The sequence below is a fragment of the Cimex lectularius genome, unplaced genomic scaffold (assembly GCF_000648675.2).
Source record: "Cimex lectularius strain Harlan isolate CLEC.00 unplaced genomic scaffold, Clec_2.1 scaffold349, whole genome shotgun sequence".
In the NCBI taxonomy this organism is placed as follows: domain Eukaryota; kingdom Metazoa; phylum Arthropoda; class Insecta; order Hemiptera; family Cimicidae; genus Cimex; species Cimex lectularius.
Genome location: NW_019392869.1, coordinates 282,267 through 304,985, shown reverse-complemented (window position 1 = coordinate 304,985; position 22,719 = coordinate 282,267). Strand labels below are relative to the sequence as shown.

The window sequence follows — 22,719 nt, the reverse complement described above, 5'->3', positions numbered from 1 at the left end:
TTGTGTTTATCGGAATTTTTCTTTAACCTTCACGTCGTCTTTGTTTAATTGCGTCCTCTGATATGATAATTCGTTTCAAACGTGGCTTATTTATTTAATTTTATTTACATTATTCCGTAGGCATTTATATTTAGTTTAATCCGCACGCATCAAAAGCCTGTGTAAAATATGCATGCCGAGTGACAAAATGGGCATTTCAGGCATTCAAAATTTGCCTGTACTTCTCTTTTTACTCTTTCCATTTACATTTCTAGGAACGTAAGTACAAATGTTGCTCAGTTTGCTCTAACAAAAAGCTTAAAAACTAAAAATCGAAAGGCATTGCTTTTTCCATCTATCTACGGTTTTTCTGTCATAAATCTCGTAGCTCCTAAACTATTCAATTAGGGAAATCCAAAAAGCATTGAAAAGAGAAGAAGAAGTAAATTTAAAACTTGTAAAAAAACTAGATTTTCAACCTCTATGGAAAAATTCAGTTAGTAATAGACGTATGTATAGGTCATAAATAACTTTTTTTATTTTTACTGTCCATACATGAACACTTATTAAACACTGTATAAAGGCTTCTTAAGATGGTCCATGCTTTGGAGCATTATTTATTCAATGTGGTAACTAAAATTAAGTCTGCAGTTCAGAAACATTTCAAGATATTTACCGTCCTTATTTAGTTATTTATTTTGACTTGATTGACAATGTGTGGTCTGCGTTGAGTAAATAGTATTGCCTCAGTCTTGCTACCTTTAAGCTGGGTTTCCATTTTGTGAAAAAAATCATGTAACTAAAAGCAAGAATTATTTATGGAACGCCATCTCGGGTTAACCATTTCAACGAGGTGAAACATTTTGCAACATAGAGGTGAAACAAGGTGAGCCATCAGTTTGCGCGAAATGCCGTTTATAACTGCACTAACTGCTGCATCAGAGTTTGCTATTAAGGAGATACTTTTTGTGTTAGTCCCATTTTGATGCTCAATTTCTTACACACATCCACTCTCATATTCTTATTACAATGAGTTTTATCTTTATCATCACACAAAATTCAGAAGCTGTGATACATTCGGATAAGTCGAATGCATTCCTCCTGGTTTATTGTCATACTCAAAACAAATGTGTACACATAGAAAAACAAATAATGTGAAACATTCTGATGCACGCTAAGAAACCGATAGCTATTCGGCTCGCCCTGAAAAATCTTATCACAGAAAGTTGGCTAGGTATCCTCAACACGAGACAGATGGTACTCATCCACTATCCATTTTTTCTTTTTTTAAATTTGAAGGCATTCTATCTCGTAGGATCATGTTTCGCCTTGATCATCATTTTGGATGTGATGGACTACGTATGGCACACCAGCAGGTGAACAAGGGCGGGGATCCTAGTGCTGACCCGAGATTCCTCAGGAATGGATACTGCCAACCAATCCTCACCCTTGCGCACTGAGCCACCCACAACCCTGCTATTTGCTATGAAATTAACTATTACATAATTACTTTTCAAAATATTTAAAACACCTGCCTACAGTTACTGATAATTCTCTGCAGATAGAATCAACCCAATATGAGGTTCTTATAAAAGCCATATCATCAGCAAAGAAAACAAGTTAAGCTGTAGTTAGCTTGCAAAGGTCATTTAAAATATGTTAAATAAGGTTGATCCAAGAACAAACCCTTGGGGACCCCAGCTTTTAAATTTCTTAAAGGTGACCTTATGCCATCAATCTGTACAAAAAATACTCTATGGCTTTGTAGAAATAATTATGGTAAATTTGTATTCAAAACTGTGGTTCAAAATGGTGGAATCTATTTTGATGCTCTAGAAAGAGTAGATTTTTCTTTTTTTTTAATTATTTAAATCTCTTCCCAATGTGCCATTCACATTTATTTACAATGAAAGAAATTACATGCCTATTTTTACACAAACTCCAAAAAAATACTTTATTGAATTACTTAATTATTCAGAAATCGTGAGATGCGGTCTGGTGTGATGTAGGTTTCAGAAAAACATTTTCTTTATCATGCCAACGTTTCGATCTTTATTGAGATCATCTTCAGGGCCTGGGATTTACAAACATTGTTTACATTTAACAAATACATTTAGGATGTGGAAAAGTGAATTTATACAATGCAAAATATATTTTTTATATTCAATCAAAGTATTTCTACTCACTCAAAGTGTTTGTTTTCTGTGTAATTGTGCCATTCTTGCGTGTCGTGTTGAGAGTGCCAGTGAGATTTTGCTGTTTTATGTTTATATATGTTGGATTTTGAAGGGGTGGGGAAGGAAGTCGGTATAGAAAAGACATTTTTGTATAAGGCGTCGGCTTCTTTGAGGCGAAAAGAGCCGACGAAGGGAAACAATGTGTTGGTAATGATTTGGCCAGATTATCCTTTCAGGATTATATAGAAAGGGATAAATAGGAAAAGGAAAGCTAAATTGTTGGACAATTAGACTATGAAAAATATTTGATGTGTGAAATGTAATGTAATGATATATGTATGTTATCTATTATTGAATTACTTGGCATTTCAGAAGAGAGATTTCTAGAATAGTTGCAATTCCTGTTGTTCAGCAAAGACTATTTTGGTACTTATAAAGGTCTGAAGTTTAGTCAAGCATCGAATCATAATTAAAAAGGAATTTACTTATTAACTGTATGAGATGGACAGGATTGTACCTTTTCAATATCATTCTAACAATTTAGAATACACAGCTCTCTCAGAAATGCAAACTTATTGATGCAGGCGGTTTTGGATTACAAAAGTTGTTTAAAAAAATACATTTATGTACAAAAAGACAATTTTAACACACTTTATTATTAGTTCATATACAAAATCTATTAGAAATTATAATGGATGATTACTGTCAATTTTTCGGTAAACAATCAGTTATTTATTTTTTAAATTTATTTAACATTTTCTTTGTTGCTTTTTCCTCTTTTTCATTAATTTTTAAACAGGTAGGTACTTTTCATTCCTTCTTTAACACTTAATGATTTTCAACCCCTTAATTTGTCTTGTTCCAATAATACCAATACTGACCCAATGTGAATGCTTTAAGCTAAAAAATAGATATTTAAACTATGTTTATTAAAATATTTGTGTATGTAAGTAATTCATTTGATCTTGCAGGTATTTAGCAGGAGTGTTACAGGGCCATGTGGAACCTAATTTCCCTTATATAAGCGATGCAGCATCTTATCCACCAGAAAGTTGTGTTTTTAGCCAATTGATAAACCTCGGATCTGTGCTAAGTAAGTAGTGCCATAATTATTTATTATTATAATAAACATATAACTTTGTAACTTATGTTTTTACCTGAATTCTCTGTAGTGGTTTTGTTAATATATGTAAGGTATTGTGCAATATGCCAGTACTATGAGCTCTACTCGATATCGCCTAATATAATGGTGTTAAATAAGCTTGGCCTGTTCCTGGGGATTTGTTCTGCCCTAGGTCTCAGCATTGTAGCTAACTTTCAATCATTGGCGGTTAAAACGGTTCATTTTGCTGGGGCATGTCTCTGTTTTGGAGCCGGCACTCTCTATTTTTGGATCCAGGTAAAATATATAACTGTTATTTATGACTGACGCATAAAATCATAACTATCTTTTATTGCCCTTCTTTGTTGAACAAGCTGAGTTGTCTAGCTTACACAATTTTCAAATAGATTTTTACAGTTTATGGTACTACAATCCATATCACAGCACTTCAAGTACTGGTTTAAGTTGTGCACTCTTCTTACAAATAGCTAACATTTCATTGAAAACTGTTCAAGATTAGTCATCCTCTTAATAAGTACCTACTACACATGGTAAAGTTGACTGATAAGCACAATTGTGGGGAACAGTTGAGGAATTATTCATGATAAAAAAACAATATTCTCCAAGTATATATTATATTTTCAAGAGACAAATCTTAATAATTGTAATTTATCCTTATAAAGCATTTATAAAAATGGCATATACACATATGCAGAAACATCAGTACAAGATGATCAAAAACAAAAATATAAAACTACAGCCAAAAAAAATAAAATAAAACACTGATTGAATTTTTTTTTAACTTCCTAGGGCAGAATTATATGACACTTGTTGTTTTTTCTATTATTTATTGAAATAAAAAGTTACAGTTAGTTACAAGCCAGACATCCACCACAATCCCCTTTCTTCAACAAATCCAAGAACTTGCTAAATAGTTCCCTTCAGATTCCTGAAACAGTTGGTTAGCAAATGTGATGGCTTAAAGTATATAATAAATAATAATGATCAAAAGTAAAATACAATCATAAATTAAATCTGTTTGGTGTTGGATAAAAATAGAAAATTGTTTGTACTGTGAAATATCTTGAGGTATTCTGTGTGATATAGATGTAGTAGTTTATTTTTATTTTTATTTTTTTTATGTATATCTGTGTGATACACATGTAGTTTATTCATCACTGATTATTCCCTGCCTATACGTATTATCGGCATTTAACTGAAGACCAACTGCTAAATATATTATTCTTAATACATTACCAATCTGTGTTTTTATATATATATATATATATATATATATATATATATATATATATAATTTGTTTTTGATAATATAATCTTTTTAGGCATTATGTTCCTATCAGATGCACTCATTAGTACATAGCATTATCTTGGCTCATTTTCGTGTTGGCCTTTCAATGGTTTGTACTGTATTTTTCGTTATTTCATTAGTCACCGGTGTGCAGTCACGTATAGAGTTTGATGGTGAGTGTAATTAAACTCAATGGTTTTTTTTTCTGTTTTCAAATTTTTTATTATGATTTCTTTTACTTTAATTTTGCATTTTATCTAGGTGATGATGTGACAAAATGGTACCCGGATGATAAAGGCTGGATGCTACATGTAGTAAGCACTGGATCAGAATGGATCACGGCAACTTGCTTTTGTATATATATTTTAACATTTTATTCAGAATTCAGCCTTATTTCCTTCACACATCCAAAGGTTATTTTTTATATGTGCTATTTTTGTAAAACTTGTATATACTTGACTTTTAATTATCATTTATTATTACTTTTTTTAGATTAATCTTAGACACCATATAACAAGCGAATGTGAAGAGGATTTGTTGCATAGCTGATGCTTAAATGAAGCGAGTAAAGCACGAAGAAATTCAGTTCTCAAAAGAGACAGAATAGAAGAACATTGCTGGGAAATATCCAGTGAGGAAACAGCTCTAAAAACAAAATTTCTCTCTTTATCAGTCTCTTTTGTTATTGCAGCAACTGCTGTAATACAGGCTCTTAGTTCTTTAGGTCATGTTCTACAAAGCTTTCTCCAAATATTTTCTTGGGATGATGATAACATATGATATGTGTTGTGTTTCGCCAATTCATATAGAATTTTTTTATTTAACAATCAGATAGTTGTGTATGCACATTTATTTTTATTGTATATACTATGTAATTATATTTTATTAATGCAATTTGATTGGTTTAAAAAAAATTTAGTTCCATAAATACGCACTTCATATAGGAGACTGTAAAATGTACAAGCCCTAGCTTTAAGAATAGTTTTGTTTTGAAAAGTTATTCAATAATTTTTACAATTAAATTAGATTAATATTAGTAGATAGTCTTCAAAGGTATTTTAAGAGGCATCAGTAGCTAAAGTGGATAGATTGTAGACATGGCATCTTATTGCTGTAAGGGTCCCCTGGGTTCAAATCTCTGTGACCCTAACTTCAAACCCAACATACTTCCCCCCCCTCCCAAAAAAAAGCACCCGTACCCGAGGTGTTGATTTGACCTCATAGTTAAAATGCATCCATAAAAATATATATATAATCTATCCACTACCTTAAATCATCGCCAAGCCTCATACAGCTAGCGCCACAAAGCAAAAATCAGGTGCAGTAAGATGGAAAATAGAACATCCCTATCCAGACTTTTCACCTTGTGTCTTTCATCTTTTTACACCTCTCATAAAAGCACTTAGTGGAAGCCAGTGATTCGATGACAGCAAAGTGGTGGAAGCATTTGAGCTCCAATGGTTACAAGAACATTCTAAGAGTTTTTATGATGTTATAATTTAAAAAAAAAAATAAAAATAAAAAAAAGAAGCCAATAGAAAAAATATATTTTTAGGGAAGGAGAACATGCAAAAAAATATACTAAATACATATTTTTGTAAGCTTAATTGAATAAAGATTTTTTAAATGAGTCCTATTATTTGGTATTTGATGTACCCTTATACTTTTGGTTTTCATTTTAATCACTGTATAGCGTTATCCTGCCCTTTATTGGCAATTTGGTCTATCGATACTTGGCATGCATTTACCTCATACCCTCGGAGGTCGAGTGTTCAGCGTGATATACTCTGGCTAGATAGCTGAGCTCTTAGACACCCTCAGTCGTGTGTTAATTTCCATTTTTGCCTCTAGCCACTTTTTCATGCTACTCTTCCCCCAAAATACACACAACAACAAATTGTTTGAATAATGAGCTATAGCTTGACAAAAATAAAGCCATTAAAAAATTTCTTTCAGTTCATTGGGAAGTTAAATTTCAACTCAAACATCTTGCTCATGTCCCTAACACCCAGGAGCATTATCTTTATTATTTATTATGTTTTATTCATTTGATGAGCAATAACATTAATCCCAGTATTTTTATTTTTTTAGTACTACTTGCACACATTCTCATTGTGTAAATATCACTCATGAGTACCCTCTATTTAACTAGTTCTTTTTGTTCAGTAATATTGGATTTATTTATAAGTGAGAACCCCCTCACTATAATTGCTAGTTGACCACTTCAGATATTCTATTTCTTTATTTTTAGCTTGTTTTTATCATTCAACTTTATTTACTGCCTACAATGACTCATTGTCATTTGAGAGTAATGCTCATAAACATGATAAGATATAGATGTGTTTAATATTTCTCTAGCAATTGAAACTATATATTATAATCAGCCAAAAACATTTCTTCTTTGAAGAATTTTGCATCTAAACAAGTTTCAAATACATTGATATCACGGCAATTTTTATTTAATCATCCTTGTGCTACTGATTTGTAGCGGGAAAACTTTTGTTTGTTTGGTTTACAAAATCGTTTATTATACTGAAAAAAGCGTTTGTACAACTAAAAAATATAAACAAATACCCACTCTACAGTACACCAAAATATATTATTACTCGGCAGTAATTGATATTTTAAATTTTAATATAAATGAAAATTCAGGTGAACCGGGCAACTTGTCAATGACGTCACTCTTAAATTATAGCTCTGTTTTATTTATGATGATCGAAAGATAACCGTAGTAGTTAAGTAACCTGACTACACACTTTTTCTTGTAAAGATTTTTCTTTTTTTTATTTAAAATGAACACTTTTACGAGATTATCTTGGAAAAGTAACAGACGTAAGTTCGTTTCTTCTGAGATTGTATTGCATAGAAAATAAAAAAATTAAATTTAAAAAAGAAATTTTTTAATTTACTTGTTAGTAATGTTTTGAATTTTAACTAATTTATCAGTTAATTTCATTTTTTTAGTTAATAAATATAATCTAGCCTGGTATGTTTAAAAGGTTGTTGCAGGCTACTATTTGGGAATAAACACTGGGGTCGGTTCTTCCATGACATCACCCTTCAGACCGCCTGTTATGAGACCACCCAACCGGTAATAGGACAGCCTTCTCCACTTACGCACCCACACTTGCTCAAACCGAATGAGGTTTGTATCGACTCGGCAATTTACAAAGTAGGACCGAATCGCATTTTAATGTCTATCGCAGTTGTTTTGTAGCTCGTTCCAGGATTTACAAAAAAAGACTTCATAGAAAGAAGGGATCGCCTTGCGGAAGCGCTAGTCAGACTGAAACCGAATGGAACTCATCTTGTTTTGATACCGGCGGCGATGACGCAGTATATGTCCGATAAAATTCCATATGTCTTCAGGCAGAATACAGACTTCAGGTACTTGACAGGCTGCCTCGAGCCTGACAGTGCCCTTCTTTTGATAATCAAACCTGATGGGAGTCATAAATCGAAATTATTCATGCGTGATAAAAATGCTCACACTGAACTCTGGGAAGGCCCTAGAACAGGTATGTTATAATCTTAAAAAAAATTAATTTATTTAATTAATGATTGTTTTTGAGGTGTTGATGTTGCTCCTCAACTCTTCGGTATCGATGAAGCCAAAAGCATCAATGCACTTGAATCTGAACTGAAAGAATCGGCTAAAAATTGTACTTTCTGGTACGATTTCAGAAACCCAGCACACAGAAATATACATAACTCAGTTGTGTCGTTTCTATCTAATTCTGGATCAAAAGTAATTTAAAAGAACAACTGCCTTGAATATTATTAAACTGAATAAAGTTTTTTTGTTTAGTGTTTAGAATCGCCGATAAAGCTCATACATGAGTTAAGACTGATTAAATCAAAAGCAGAGCAGGATTTGATGCTCCGCTCTGCCCAAATAACGTCAGATGCCATAACCCAAACAATTAGGAATACCGAGGTCGGGCACACTGAACACCAGCTTTTTGCCATGGTAGATTACCACTGCAGAATGAATGGAGCTGAATACTTGGCTTACCCTCCAGTGGTAGCCGCTGGAAATAATGCAAACATCATCCACTACATAAACAACACCCAAAAAATAATGGAGGGAGAATTAATTTTAATGGACGCTGGTATGTTTATTCCCAGATAATTAGTTATCACCTTCAACATTATAATTATGTATAAGATTTCATTTTCCTATTCAATTCACAAATGTGATGGCATTTGTATAAATCATGATTAAACCATTGCTTTTATACAAATATAATTCATTTGGTAGCGTCAACTGTTCAAAGTAATCACATGGTGTCTGACGGTGGAATGTTTCAGGCTGTGAGCTCCACGGTTATTGCAGCGATATAACAAGAACTTGGCCTGTCAGCAAACAATTCACTCCTCTTCAACAAACACTTTACGAGATAGTCCTCGATGTGCAGACCAACTTGATTTCCCTCTGTTCAGAAGAGAAGTCATTAGATGAGCTGTTCAAGTTAATGTGCGTCATGCTAGGGAAACGTCTTAAAGAGGCACATGTACTTACTAAGGCCGCTGACTCTATGACACTGGAAGAGGTCAGGTCTTATACTATCTTTGCACGTTCAATTTCAAAATTGCATTATTTCAGATGGCCTTTAAATTCTGCCCACACCATGTCAGCCATTACCTTGGTATGGATGTTCACGACACTGGTACTATAAACAGAACTGTCCATCTGCAAGAAGGAATGGTCATAACTGTAGAACCAGGTATTCAAGTAAAACAAAGCACTGTATAAATTTTGTATTACTACATATTGTTTCATTACTATTAAAAAATCTAAGTTTTTGATTTGTATTGTAGGGATATATGTCAACGAGAAAAATAATCTTGCAAAAAAGGAATTCAGAGGTATCGGCGTACGTATTGAAGATGATGTTTTAATCTCTAATGGGTGTGCAAAAGTGTTGTCCCTTTGCCCTAAACGGGTGGATGAACTTCAGGAAATATATAAAACTTAGCATTCATTTTGTTGATTTATTTATTGTTGTTCCATCCTACTTCTGTAGTGACCTCTGATTATGAACATTTGTCATATTCAAAATAAATTTAAATGTAATGAATTGTTCTCTTTTATATTCAACTTTTGTTGTAATAAATATTCCTGATCTATTTTTCTATGATAATTGTGCAAATATAACTTTCCTTCAGGAATGAAACATAAAGGAAATCAGAAACAACTAAACAAGAGGAGAAGAGGAAAAAAAGGATGTAAATCATAGATAAAATTCTAAATAACATGTATTTTGGACAACATTCAAAACATTAAAAGTAACACGTATATGTTCTATTTAAAATATGCGACTGATTGGAGAAACTTTACCTGTAGGAGAAATGTACCTTTGAAGTATTTAAACAATTAATAGCTCATTCATGTATTATTAGATAGATCTGTTCACTATATTTCTCACATGGTACCTACATTGCAATATATGTTTAAATATGTAAAAGTCTCTTAAAAATATTTTTGAGTATCTCAGGTTCTCAGCGAGAGCAATGATTTAAAATTGGCAGGCGTACCATTGGCTGTCACCAAATGACCCTGTCCCATTGACACGAAAACCAAATATTCACCGTCAAAAGGTGATGCTTTGTGTGTGGAGGAGTAAGAGGCATTGTGCATTAAAAACTGCCACATGGCCATATCATCAACGCAGAAATCTACTCTAACTGCAACTAGTATCTCTTGCCCTGGCCCAGAAACAATCTGTTATCGTGAACAAAAAGGTGTAATTTTTCACCACAACAATGCGAGAACTCATGCAGCACTAGAATGACAAAGGAGGTGATAATGAGTCTATTTGTCTTTCACCTTTAATTAACAATTGACAATCATATTTTCAATTGGGCTTTTGATAATCGCCTCAGCTAAAAAAAAATGAGTTGAATTTACTTTTTAAGTCCTGCATCCTTTATAATGGCATTACTGGGCTAGTAACGTGTTGGGAGAAGGTTCAGATACCGTTGGAGATTATTCCCCGAATGTAATATCTCTTCTAAAATTGTGTCAATTATTAAACCTGCACGAACCTTTCTCGTTGTTTGGTAAGAAATATATTGAACCTTGCCAAATGTTATGTATACAAATTGAAATTTTTAAGACAGACCAGTTGGTTAAATTGGAATTGTGTCAATTCTCATGAACCTTTGTTTTTAAGTTTACAGATCATTTTCAATAAATTAATTTTGTTAACAACTTTTTCCTACAAAGTGGAACATAATTATATCACAATTTTTTATTCCCTTTTACATGTTAAGTTTATACAGTTTATAATTGTTTCATCTCTTTTTATGTTAACAATGTGAAATGAAAATTTTGATTGTAAAAATTTTAGACTTGAAACTGGTGCAATAAGAAGTCAGACAAAATGCAAATAAATTATTTTCTACGTCAAATTTGATTTTTCTTAGTACAACCAATCATTAATGCAATCAAATGTAGTTTTTAGTACAAGCCTATTTCCAAAATCAGACGCTCAGCCATAAAACAGTTGCATTATGAGCTTCCTTACAAATCACATCATATGTAAAAAAATCATCATCACCTGAAGAAGAAAAAATACTAAAACAAATTCAAACATTCACACATTTTAAGCCCTACACACATATCTGATAACAATCATCAACACAAATGGTAAGTGGAACAATTAATTTAAAACATATGGAAAATATACATGTGAAAATATCATACATTATATATTGTGCAAGTTACAATGCTTTTTTGTTTGTGAAAGTAATCTACTACAATATAGAACAACAAAAAATAGAAAATCACTTCAATCATCTGTTAATAATTGAATTTTAATAGAAAATACTGCTCTCTGAGAAAATCTGGTTCTATAAACAAATTTGAATTTCTATTAATACAATTGATATTGCAATTATTTTTATTTTTATTATTATTACTGACTTCAGTTTTGATTTATCTAATAAGATCAAATTTAAAATAGAAAAATCTTAAATGAATATATGTTTATGCTTAACTATATGTTAGGAATAAGAAAGATTTATTGAAAATGTTATTTTCATTTAATTATTAATAAATTTTTTGTGGAAATTTTTAATTTCCATAATTAAAAGTGAACACTACCAACATATTTGTTTAAAAAAAATATAATGGCCATGTAATATATGCAAAATAAGCCATTATAATATGACAAAATGGAAAATTTTATGTTTATAATAATAAAGAATATTAAGATTTAAAAGAATGTTTAATTGGCAAGGTGGATCTTCATTTTTCTTAATAGGTTAAGTGGAATAAAAAGCAAAAAACAAATATATGAGGTATGCCATAACACTTGGATCAGTACTTCAAAAATCCCTTCCCTAATCAGTTTAAAAATAATTATCATCGACAATCAAATTTAATTTAATTTATTTACTGGTTATATACATTACAACATGTACAAGTAGATACAAGTGAATGAATATACACCAGAAATGAAAATATTTAAATAACAAAGGATAAAATAACACAAAAACACACATGCAAATACTGACAATAATTACTAAAATGAGGTCACTGTTAAATTCCTTAATTATTGATAATAACAATAAAATAATAATAATATATGTAGAGTAGGTAAAGATGTAACGTAGTTGTTGGGAGAAAGGAATCCCAGTTAATGCCCAAGATATTTGGTATTCAGATAGCTTTAAAACAGAGTATGGGTTAGGAGTTGGTATTTACAGAAATAAACCAAGGACTAGAATTCATATAAACCTTGGGCAATATGCCACTATCTTTCAAACAGAGGCTGTAGCTATTGAACACTGCCAATGATCTTAACAGGCTTCGTATCAGAACAATAGAAGAATAGCCATCTGCTTGGACAGCTGGGTGGCACTAAGGCAGTGGCAGAAACAAGCCTGTTCAGATATTGGCAGGAAGAAGGAGATAACAAAACATGTCCTCATTGGTGCGAAGGTGCATGTAGGCTGAGATTCCTACTCCAGTATTTCCTGAAAGAGGAAAAAGCTCAGGTCTGGAGAATACACACGACAGCCCTTTTAAAAACCTTGGGATCTTGTAAAAAGCCTTTAAGCTTAATGAGTAGGCGGTAAAGAGGCTGGCTCCTACCATGATCTATTAAGGTTCATATCATCTCTATGTTCCTTTGGGAGCACCATAGTACCTGGAGTGATAAGGATATGGTTGGTCCACTTTAGTCAATTTTGAAGGCCTGTGGTGTAATCCAGCCAACAGCCCTCAGATCCATGATTCATATGCAAAGGGATTGATTTTGTAGATGTAGGCGTCGTTCAGATGTCTGATTTTTCGAATTTTTTTATAAGCTTCCGGGATTTTCGTCAATCATAGTTGTTCAAGTTTACAACTACGTTGATTATCATGCTCAAATATTTATTATTAACGGCCAAAATTTACTGTAGAGCAAATTTTCAAAGAAACGAACCCATTTAGTAATATAAATATAGAACGAACTACAAAAAGGAAGTTCGGTCCGATGTCAGATTTACACGGCGACGGCGGATGTCGGTTCGCAGAACGTGTAACGGTAGGGTTCACGACCTCGTGCGTCTTTGTTCTGCAGAATATAAATAAATGGGCCTACATAAATTAGAGCATGAACAACAAAGGAAACTAACGAAAAATGTGTTCATTTTAATAAAATGGAAGCTGACAATTTATTATATTATGTAAAACGTTTTAAAAAATTATTTCATTATTTTAAGTTTTTAATCATAATGCAATATGGAAAAAGGATTAAAAAAAAGGCTAAATTCAGTCATTTTTTGTTGATCTTTATCTTTGATGTAATACTCGATTGACAAAAATGCCGAAAATAATTTTCTCGAATGGCCAGGCCAAAGTTCAAAAACCCTTTTTCCTTCAATTTGAAAAAAAATCGTAGGGGTTCTCCTAATCGAAAAGAGGAGTGCCGATGGAGTTTTGAAATCTCTCGTGGACGGCAATTAATTAAGACAAAGCTGACATTGGACGTTGGTCCAGGGACCTGTTCATTATCACGGCTAGAGGAGGGATGGACGAACGGGCGGGCGGATGGACGAAGGACGGGGCGGATGGACGAACGGGCGGGTGAACCCGTGGAGGTCCGCCTGTTGTCGCTTCCTTTCGTCCCAGAGGTAATCCTCGCCGATGCCCCTCCCCAGGACGAGACAGCATAATTACACCAAGCCTTACAAGCGACATGCTCTCCCTCATTGAATTGCTCTTGCTGTCCACAACATCAGCATTGCTCGTTGTAGCTGAGGTATCTATCTCATCTTCTTGAATACTTATATTACCTTTTACTCCAATTCTACCCACTAGTAATAATTGTCAACGTTTAAAAACTATGCAATGCTAGATTTTTTACAAAAAAAATCTTGAAGAACTAATTTTGCAATCAACATATTTTTTCTGAACGAATTGTTTATCTATATACAAATTCTATAAAGAGAAAAATTTGGTAAAAACAGGTAATCTCGAAATGGACTGGTCCAATTTTGACAAAATAATTTTATAGGTGTTCCTTATGGCCATAGGATGATGATGATGGATACTAGGACGGGTGGTTTGTGCTTCCCAGGCACTGAAGCCTTCTGGCTTATTGTACCTTCCTAGTTCCCTAATTCAGTGCAATTGACTTAATCATTCGCAGAAGTGTGAGGCGACTGTCACTGCTACAATTTCATTCCCTGGGTTTTATCTTATCCAAGATTAAGACTACATTGAGCCGTTGCTTCGCATTCGAAGATGATTCAATGGCTGTTTCTTCCTCCTCATTGTATAATTTGCAAATGTGATCATTGTTGAATATACCCAAGTTGATTTATTCTCAGGTGCAAGTGACCTCTGAGTCTGGCCCTCTCCAATTGAAGCAGTGAGTTTGCACCTTGGTGAAGGTTGTTTTAGCATGAGTTTACTGTCTGGCACCCCAGAGTTTATCCACTTCTCTTTTTTCTTTTTATCCATTTTGTGAAGGAGGATTCTGTTTGTTTTTGTCATCCCAAGTATAGGTTCAACGCCTACATATTGTCTTGCAGATACTCCTCTGGCCAATGAGTCTGCTTTTCGTTACCCAAAATTCCTTTGTGTCCTGGTACCAAAATGACTTATTGTGGTTCTAAATGATCTTCCGTTAGTTTTTAATTTTTCCCAATTTCATCTTTGTGCTGATAACAGTCAGCTTTACATTCAATTTCTTCCGTACATCCTATGGACTGAGGAATCCAAGATCACCTCTAATGGCATACTAAGCCATTGGAATTTTCGAACGTGTGCAGGGGAAAATCCGAGAATTTCAAACTCTTGTCATCATCAGGTGGTTCACAATATCAACGTTCGGTGTGGACTTCTTGGAAATAAATTAATTGGGCCTTATTTCTACAAAAATAATTTAAATGGTGTACCTCAATTTTTTGAGGGAGGCTTTACTAACACTATCAGACTATTTTCCCTTGCAACAACGGCAAAGAATGATTCCTCCAGCTTGATGGATGCCACACAATTCTTCGGAGGTGAGAAGTTAGTTGAATTGTCACTTCCGGGATAGGACCTCATGGCCCGATCTGTTGGCCTCCTCGGTCACCCAATTTAACTCCACTTGACTATTTTCTGTGGGGCCATTTAAAAAACAGTGACTACACCAATTACAACCCAGCAACTTCAGTTGAAGAACAGCGGCAAAGGGTAGAAAATGCTTGTTAATCTATCTCCTTACTTAAATGATGAGTTTACTATATCTGGCACCTATAGAGTTATGGGGTGGCAGTATCTTCCTCCTCGTTGCATAACCTTCAAATTGAGACATCATTGAATACACACATGTTGTGTAGGTATTTTCTTAGATACAAGTGATTGGTATATAGTCCTATCATTCCTGAGAGATCCTGTATCAGTTTTCTGATGACCCTTAAGGGTTACTATCTGAAAGCTTATGGGCAGTTCAATGTTCTATAAGCAACATTGAAGCTATCAATCTGCTTAATTCTGATCTTCATTCTTTTGACCAATGGTCAAGCAATAACGACATTATTTTAAATCCCAGTCTTTATTAATTTCCAATAAACCCATTAATACAGACTGCTTATCCCACTCTTTATATCAATGGTTCCCCTATTAATTTTTTCCTATAGTTAAAAATCTTGGCGTTGTTAAAAACTTACAATTGGACATCAAAAACCTACATGCCTGCATGCAGAGAAATGTCACTTGATGCATTCCACCTAATTGAAGGGTACAATTCCTTGGTTCCATGTAGAAAGTGCCCAAGAATGCCACCTGATATGAGAATTGTGCTTGAGCACAGCAGCGAGTATTTGGATCCCCTGTTATTATAAAAGCTGGAATTGCCAGAGGACTATGAGAAGCGATAAGCTTAACTCTGTACCCTTGCTTAGGTGGGTACATGTATATGCAGATTTGAGCTTATATAAATAAGTATTCATGCATATAAATAGTTTAAGATTTACAATGTAAATGTGTTAGATATAGATTTAATTTTTAGTCAAATGAATTAGAATGATGATAATCTTAAGTTATTCAAAAATATTAACAAACAGGTTTAATTTTGTTGATGCAAAAGATATACGCTTAAGATATTGGCATGCTATTTTCCAATAGAATATTAATTAGTACACTTTATCAAGAGTGTCAATCAAATATTAATACCATATCATATTGAATATTTACATTTAATATCGTATAACGATTTATTGGAATAATCCATTTTTTCAAGTATGTTCACTGTTATATAATGAATTAAAAAAGGGTTCAAGGCTAGTTGGATATCAATTGTATTTCTCCATACTGTAGTTTATTTATTGGTTTATTGTTCAATTTATTTAGAGAAATCCTGTGTGTCAGTATTTTACTCAACATTTTCCATTGCTTTGAATTCATCGAATATTGTAACCCAACACTTCGCTCACAACAGCAGAAAATTGATAGAACCCTGTTGCTTAGTAAACAGATTTAAATGTTGTTTACTCATATGTCATTTGGATTTTTCATACAGTTCATTATTTAATAATAATAATTACTAAATAATAATATATATAAAATATAATAATAATAAATATAATATATAACTCTGCAGCAGGCGTTTATATAAAAATTACAGAAGTGGGTGCATGCAGTACTCAATGCATTTTGATTATTTGCTTTTTATGTTCAACAATGATAAATGGGCTTTAAAAATAGGTAGTTATCTTTATAGCAACATTTTATTGATAGTAATATGTTTACAGGAACAATTGTAATAAAAAATGTATGCACATACATTTATAATGTAAAAGACTAGTAATTATAACTAGTTAAATACTTATTTAAACAAATGACATAATTAAAAAAAAAAAAAAAAACATTTGAAAAATATCACTTTGATAGACAATTTTTAAAGTTCCAGTCTTCTTTAATGTTTTATTCAGTTTTTTTCTCCCATAAAGTTTTCCTGATTAGCTCAGCCATTATTGCATAAAGATATTTTCGAATTGTGGCTTTTGCACACAAATGCCATACATTCTGAGCACATTTATTACATGGCCCAACAGTATGATGTAGGTTTTACATTTTGATGACCATTAGAACGGTATCTTGAAAGGAACGGAAGATTTATTTTATTGACTCTCCCCTTTAACTGATTTTTCAGCAAACTGTAAGCCAAATCATTGAAAAATTCTCTTCTTAAGGCTGTATTTGATATGATGATATTTGATAATGATGTTTTCTTATATTTCGACCTCAACAGTTTAACTTATGATTTTTCCTTCTTGAAGGTGGGATAATAGGTCATCTCAAAAAAACAGTCAGGTTCAAAATATTAAAACGTTTGTTCGGAGTCTGAAAGACTTAAATATGCACCACACTGGCTCTTTTTTGAAATAAACTGTTACAAAATATTAATGACTGACGACCTGCTATTAACTCACCTGAGGAAGTATAATAAATCCGAAACGTTGTTGATTGAAAGAAAAACTGGTTTTATTTTGTTTTTTTGAGATGACCTATTATCCCACCTTCAAGGAAAAATCATAAGTTAAAAAAATAATAAAAAGTGGCTGCCTTCTCTTTAACAGTTCCCTAGTGACGGATTAATATGATTATAGATATAAAACCGATGGTTGATGGTCCTTTGATATAATATTTTTTATTTAGGATTATGTCAAATGCAATCAAATAGTCTTTTTGTGGAAGTCTGTGGACTGTTTTCTGGCATTAAAATATTTCATCTGTTTTCTTTTATTCATTTGATCTTTGATCCTCTTATAGCATTTTTATCGTGCTTAAATGTTTACCCAAGCAAATTAAATATGTTAATACAATATGTGTAAGATGTGAGCATGATTGCTAATGGAAAATTAAATATATGTAGTTGCATTTATGACATACATCTGTTTTATTTTAGAGGAATATACTTAAGAACAATTTCACTTTATTAATAAATGATTATTTGCCTTGCAACTGTGTCTGATTATTGTTATTTCATTACCATTAATATCAATATTACCATTAGTCAACAGATGCACTCAAAGGGAACAGAACTTTTGACATTGACTACGACAATGATGTCTTCCTCAAAGATGGCAAACCTTTCACCTATATGTCAGGTGAAATACACTACTTCAGAATCCCCAGGATATACTGGGAGGATAGATTGAAAAAAGTCCAAGCCGCAGGTTTCAATGCAATAAGCACGTAAGATTTTGCTCCTATAAGGCATTTCCTTAATTAGAAGCATAACGTTTAATTTGTATAGATATGTGGAATGGAGCTTGCACGAACCTTCGCCTAGTGTTTATCATTTCACAGCAGAAGCCGATATAGTGGAGTTCATCAGAATAGCCGAGAGGCTCGGTCTTCTCGTCATCCTCAGACCCGGCCCTTACATATGTGCAGAAAGAGATTTGGTAGGTTCTTTAGATGAATACCAACACTCATAAGTATAAAAAACATAATATTAACTATTATATATTTAGGGAAAAATTTAGCAATGAAAATAATTTCAGTTTATCATTTATCAAACATTAAATATGTAACATATATGTTTGAAAGTATGGAATTAATAATGAATAAAATACTATATATTTGTACGTATTTATTTTCAGGAATCTTGAAGAAGGAAGGATTAACTTTTTGTTACTTAAATAAGTTATTTATTTATCCTTTTATTTTTCAGGGTGGTTATCCAGCATGGTTGCTTACAGTCAACCCGAAAATGCAGTTCAGAACATCTGACCCATGTAATGTTATGATTGTCCTATTGTTTTCTTTAAATTTTATTTGTAGCATAAGTGGCTTTTGTAAACTGTAAAATTCTTAGAAAGTGCACTTTAAGTTAAAAAGTTTTAAGGCTTTTTATTCCTACTTTGCTTATTGCGCTAAATACTAGAGTCCCATTTAACATGAAAAAATAATGGGATGCTTTATCTAATAATATGTAATCTTAATTAGTATAATACAAAGAAACAAACAATAAAAAAGCATAAGCTAGATATTACAGTCATCTGTCGATTTGCTTTTTGAAAATAAATATTAATTATGTTTATATGGATAATTGTCAGCAAAATGTCACCAGACAATATATTCCTTGAAGAACAAGAAAGATAATGCACTTTAAATTATCCTTGTAGTGTTATTCTTATTGTAACTTTTACATTATATTTTTTGTTCCTTACAATCATAAACATTTTCTTCTTAAAATGTTTCAATTGAGAGTTAGAAATTCTAAGTAATATATTTCAGCACATACGTTCTTTGTATCGAGGTGGTTCAAAATGCTTTGGGGACAACTTCAACCTATGCTTTATGGAAATGGTGGCCCTGTCATTATGGTTCAGGTAAAATTTATCAAACCTTTCTATTATATTTAAGATTAATGTGGAAAATTTCTCAGGTTGAAAATGAATATGGCAGTTATCCAGTACATGACTTAAATTATTTGCTGTGGCTTAGGGATCTGTACAGAAGTTATGTCGGAAACGCTGCTGTACTTTTTACGACTGATGGGCCAGACACCCAATTTGTCAATAGAGGAAAAATTCCTGGAGTATTATCGACAATAGATTTTGGTCCAGGTAAACAATTATAAGCATAACTCAATTCAAAATATATGTACAATGCATTTTATTTCTTTATTTATATTTTTCATTTAAATCACAGTTAGCACAAGTCCAGCCAAGTTGTTTGAACCTTTGAGAAAAATTCAGCCGAAAGGGCCACTAGTCAATTCGGAATTTTATGTAGGCTGGCTCACGTACTGGGGTGAAGAATTCAGCAGATCTTCAATACCTCCAATTTTGAAAACAATGAAAGATATGATAGCACTAAACATTTCCTTTAATTGTTATATGATTCACGGAGGTACAAACTTTGGATTTACCTCAGGTAAGACAGTCTAATTGACCGATCTAAAATCAATTATTAATTAAATTTTAATTAGGCTCTGGGAGCAGTAAACATTATCAAGCTGATATAACCAGCTATGACTACGATGCTCCTATAAGCGAAGCGGGAGATCTCACCGACAAATATTTTGCAATTAAAGATTTAATAGCAGGAGAGGTCGTTATTTTACCCTTCACTTTTGAAATTATACCAACATTATTATTATTTTTTATCCTCAGAAAAATACCAGTAACAACAAAAATGAGGAGAAAGAAACCCCCAAGGGTGATTATGGTGAAGTGCAGCTGAAACCTCTTATTTCACTTCTTAAGAGTCCAATCGGTAGAGACCCAGTGTATACATTATTCCCGATAACAATGGAAGCTATTGCTGAAAGGTACGGCTTTATAGCATACACTACAACAATTCCATATGAAACACAAGATCCCTCCGTACTCCAAGTCAATGTAAGGGACAGGGCACAAGTTTTAATTAATGAGGCAAGCTACTTTCTTTTTAGTCTTAAATTCAATTATCAATGTCATAAGTTAATTCTATTCTTCTGATTACTAGGTAGAAGTCAGTGTTTTGCAGTATACTGTGATCAACGAAACTCCACTTCCATCTGATGTTACAAAAGGGAAAAAATTAACAATTCTAGTTGAAAATATGGGAAGAAGAAACTACAACCTTTTGTCTGACTGCACTAAGGTACGCTAAACATTAATCCAGGATACACCTTTTTTGTATGATCATGGACATTGTACACAAATGTTTTTCCTTACACATGAATCTCAAATTGTTAACAGTTTTTGAAATACAACTAGTGTTATTTTACTGTTGGACCACTAGATGTTTTGCAAAGAGATGTGTTCTTTATAAATACATTTTTTTTTAATTTCTCATAAATTTCAAATTTGTGGAGACAAATCTCTTTCCAGTAGTAACAAATAACTAATAAATGGTAGCCTAAACTTCACTTTACAGTAAAACCAGTGGCACAAGCAGTGGTTTTGATCAAAGTGTTTATTGTATTTGTTTTTCCACACATGCAGCGGTTCATTGAAGCATGTGTCAGCACATTGCTACAACTGTCGATGGCTCGCCGATTTGGTTTTTCTCTTGATAAATGGTTTGGTTAAAACCACTGTGTGTATCACCCTAAGAATATATTTATAATCTAAACTTTTGCCATTGTAGTTCTTTAACTAGTATACAAAATGAAATAGTTTTCAACTTTTCAGGGTATTATTTCAAATGCTACATTGGATGGGAAACTGCTACAAAATTGGTCGATCGTCGGGTACCCATTGACATTTGACAACATATCAAGGTTGGACAAATACGCCCGGGGCAGTATAATGTCACCGAGTGTAAATTTTCCAGATCCATCACCGGCTTTCCCAGCATTCTATACTGGGACTCTGAATCTGCCTGAGGATGAACCAGCACAGGATACATTTCTTGATATGACTGGCTGGGGAAAGGTAAGAATTATTTTTGCAAGTGTGTGTATCTACAATTATATAAACAGTAACATGATTTACTATGTTAGGGTGTTGTGTTTATTAACAATCACAACATGGGTAGATATTGGCACATTGGCCCTCAAAGGACACTTTACATCCCGAAGATCTACTTGTTGGATTATCCGCACAAAAACCGAATAATGATTCTTGAACTGCATTTCACAGCACCAAACCAAACGGTCAGGTTTATATCAAAGCCTCTCCTGAGTTTAAAAGATAAATATGACGAACCGAAAGTACTATCGAAATCCGCAAGTCGAAGCAAATGGAGTTTATCATCTTTGCGTTCTAAATCACAAAAAGATGTGGAAAAGTAAAAAAGTCAATGAAGAGAGATTCTCTGTTTTTAAACAAAAGTCCTTACAGAAAACACTTAACATTATAAATAAAATTTTCTCCCAAATTATTTATATATTATTTAATGTAAAACGCTACATCATTGCATCATCATACATACACTTTAGGAGTGACTTCCATACAGACTATCTAGATATCTCATTAACACGTTGACTGCAGAAGACGCACGGTCTGCATCCTCCCATTTGTACTTTTACACTTTCCCTCCACTTTACTCACTACACAATTCCATTCGAAATTCCTAAAGCTATCTAAGAAAGGGCAAAAGTGTCACTGACTACAGCCTTTCAATTTTTTTTTTTTTTTTCTTCAACTGGGAGTAATTTTTTTATTCTGTGAAAACCAAGTAATTTGCTTTCTATACATGTGTTGATTATTTTAATTGATTATTTATCCATTTTGTATGATTCAGACATACATCAATAAAATCAGACATCCATTGTTAGAAATGGGGACTGACTGTATTGTGGAAACATTCTTTACAGCATCCTGTAAAATGTCAACAGACTGTAAAGAAGAAGAATTCGGGCAAAGATTAGGTATAATGAATGGTATAAAGTGGCTTCAAAACAAACGAAAGAACCGTATCAGGCATTTTTTGTATAACCCCAAAATCAAACTCATTAGGAAAGTACACCATCAAGATGAAATAAAAGCTATCAATGCTTATGCCCTAGATGTTTTAAATAAGGTTAACTGGCAAAAAATCTTCGTAAGATTGGATAGCCAAGCAGCTACACGTTAGCATGTAAAAAATTATATAACAACTAGTCAGCGAAGGTGTTCAAAATCTCCAAAGCCTGGGGAAAAACAATAAACTGATGATATCTTGGGTGCAAGACACAAGGGAATTTTGTATAATGAAAAGACAGACACACTGTCCAGAGGAGGATCGG

General features: G+C 32.9%; 3 protein-coding genes across 6 annotated transcripts; all 3 read left to right on the top strand.

Moving 5' to 3' along the window:
* Nucleotides 1–6,079, top strand: LOC106668107 (DNA damage-regulated autophagy modulator protein 2). Its single transcript, XM_014396560.2, has 6 exons — nt 1–258; nt 3,128–3,249; nt 3,329–3,555; nt 4,602–4,740; nt 4,829–4,980; nt 5,060–6,079. The coding sequence occupies exons 1-6, from the start codon at nt 173–175 to the stop codon at nt 5,114–5,116; spliced, it is 783 nt and encodes a 260-aa protein (XP_014252046.1). The 5' UTR covers nt 1–172; the 3' UTR covers nt 5,117–6,079.
* A 1,208-nt stretch (nt 6,080–7,287) lies between these two features.
* On the top strand, nt 7,288–9,552 carry LOC106668105 (probable Xaa-Pro aminopeptidase 3). 3 transcript variants are annotated; one of them, XM_014396557.2, is made up of 8 exons: nt 7,288–7,399; nt 7,567–7,712; nt 7,785–8,085; nt 8,140–8,315; nt 8,376–8,679; nt 8,879–9,120; nt 9,174–9,294; nt 9,389–9,552. In XM_014396557.2, exons 1-8 carry the CDS (start codon nt 7,360–7,362, stop codon nt 9,544–9,546), a joined length of 1,488 nt encoding a protein of 495 aa, XP_014252043.1. In that variant the 5' UTR covers nt 7,288–7,359; the 3' UTR covers nt 9,547–9,552. The 3 variants fall into 3 exon arrangements, with proteins under 3 accessions (XP_014252043.1, XP_014252044.1, XP_014252045.1); XM_014396558.2 differs by having other exon boundaries at nt 9,370–9,507; XM_014396559.1 differs by lacking the exon at nt 7,288–7,399 and having other exon boundaries at nt 7,774–8,085.
* A 1,559-nt stretch (nt 9,553–11,111) lies between these two features.
* On the top strand, nt 11,112–22,397 carry LOC112127636 (beta-galactosidase). 2 transcript variants are annotated; one of them, XM_024228880.1, is made up of 12 exons: nt 11,112–11,219; nt 18,067–18,248; nt 18,310–18,460; nt 18,730–18,793; nt 19,296–19,390; nt 19,447–19,627; nt 19,713–19,937; nt 19,993–20,114; nt 20,177–20,437; nt 20,511–20,648; nt 21,182–21,424; nt 21,493–22,397. In XM_024228880.1, exons 1-12 carry the CDS (start codon nt 11,217–11,219, stop codon nt 21,781–21,783), a joined length of 1,956 nt encoding a protein of 651 aa, XP_024084648.1. In that variant the 5' UTR covers nt 11,112–11,216; the 3' UTR covers nt 21,784–22,397. The 2 variants fall into 2 exon arrangements, with proteins under 2 accessions (XP_024084648.1, XP_024084647.1); XM_024228879.1 differs by lacking the exon at nt 11,112–11,219 and adding an exon at nt 13,606–13,821.
* Nucleotides 22,398–22,719: the final 322 nt, after the last annotated feature.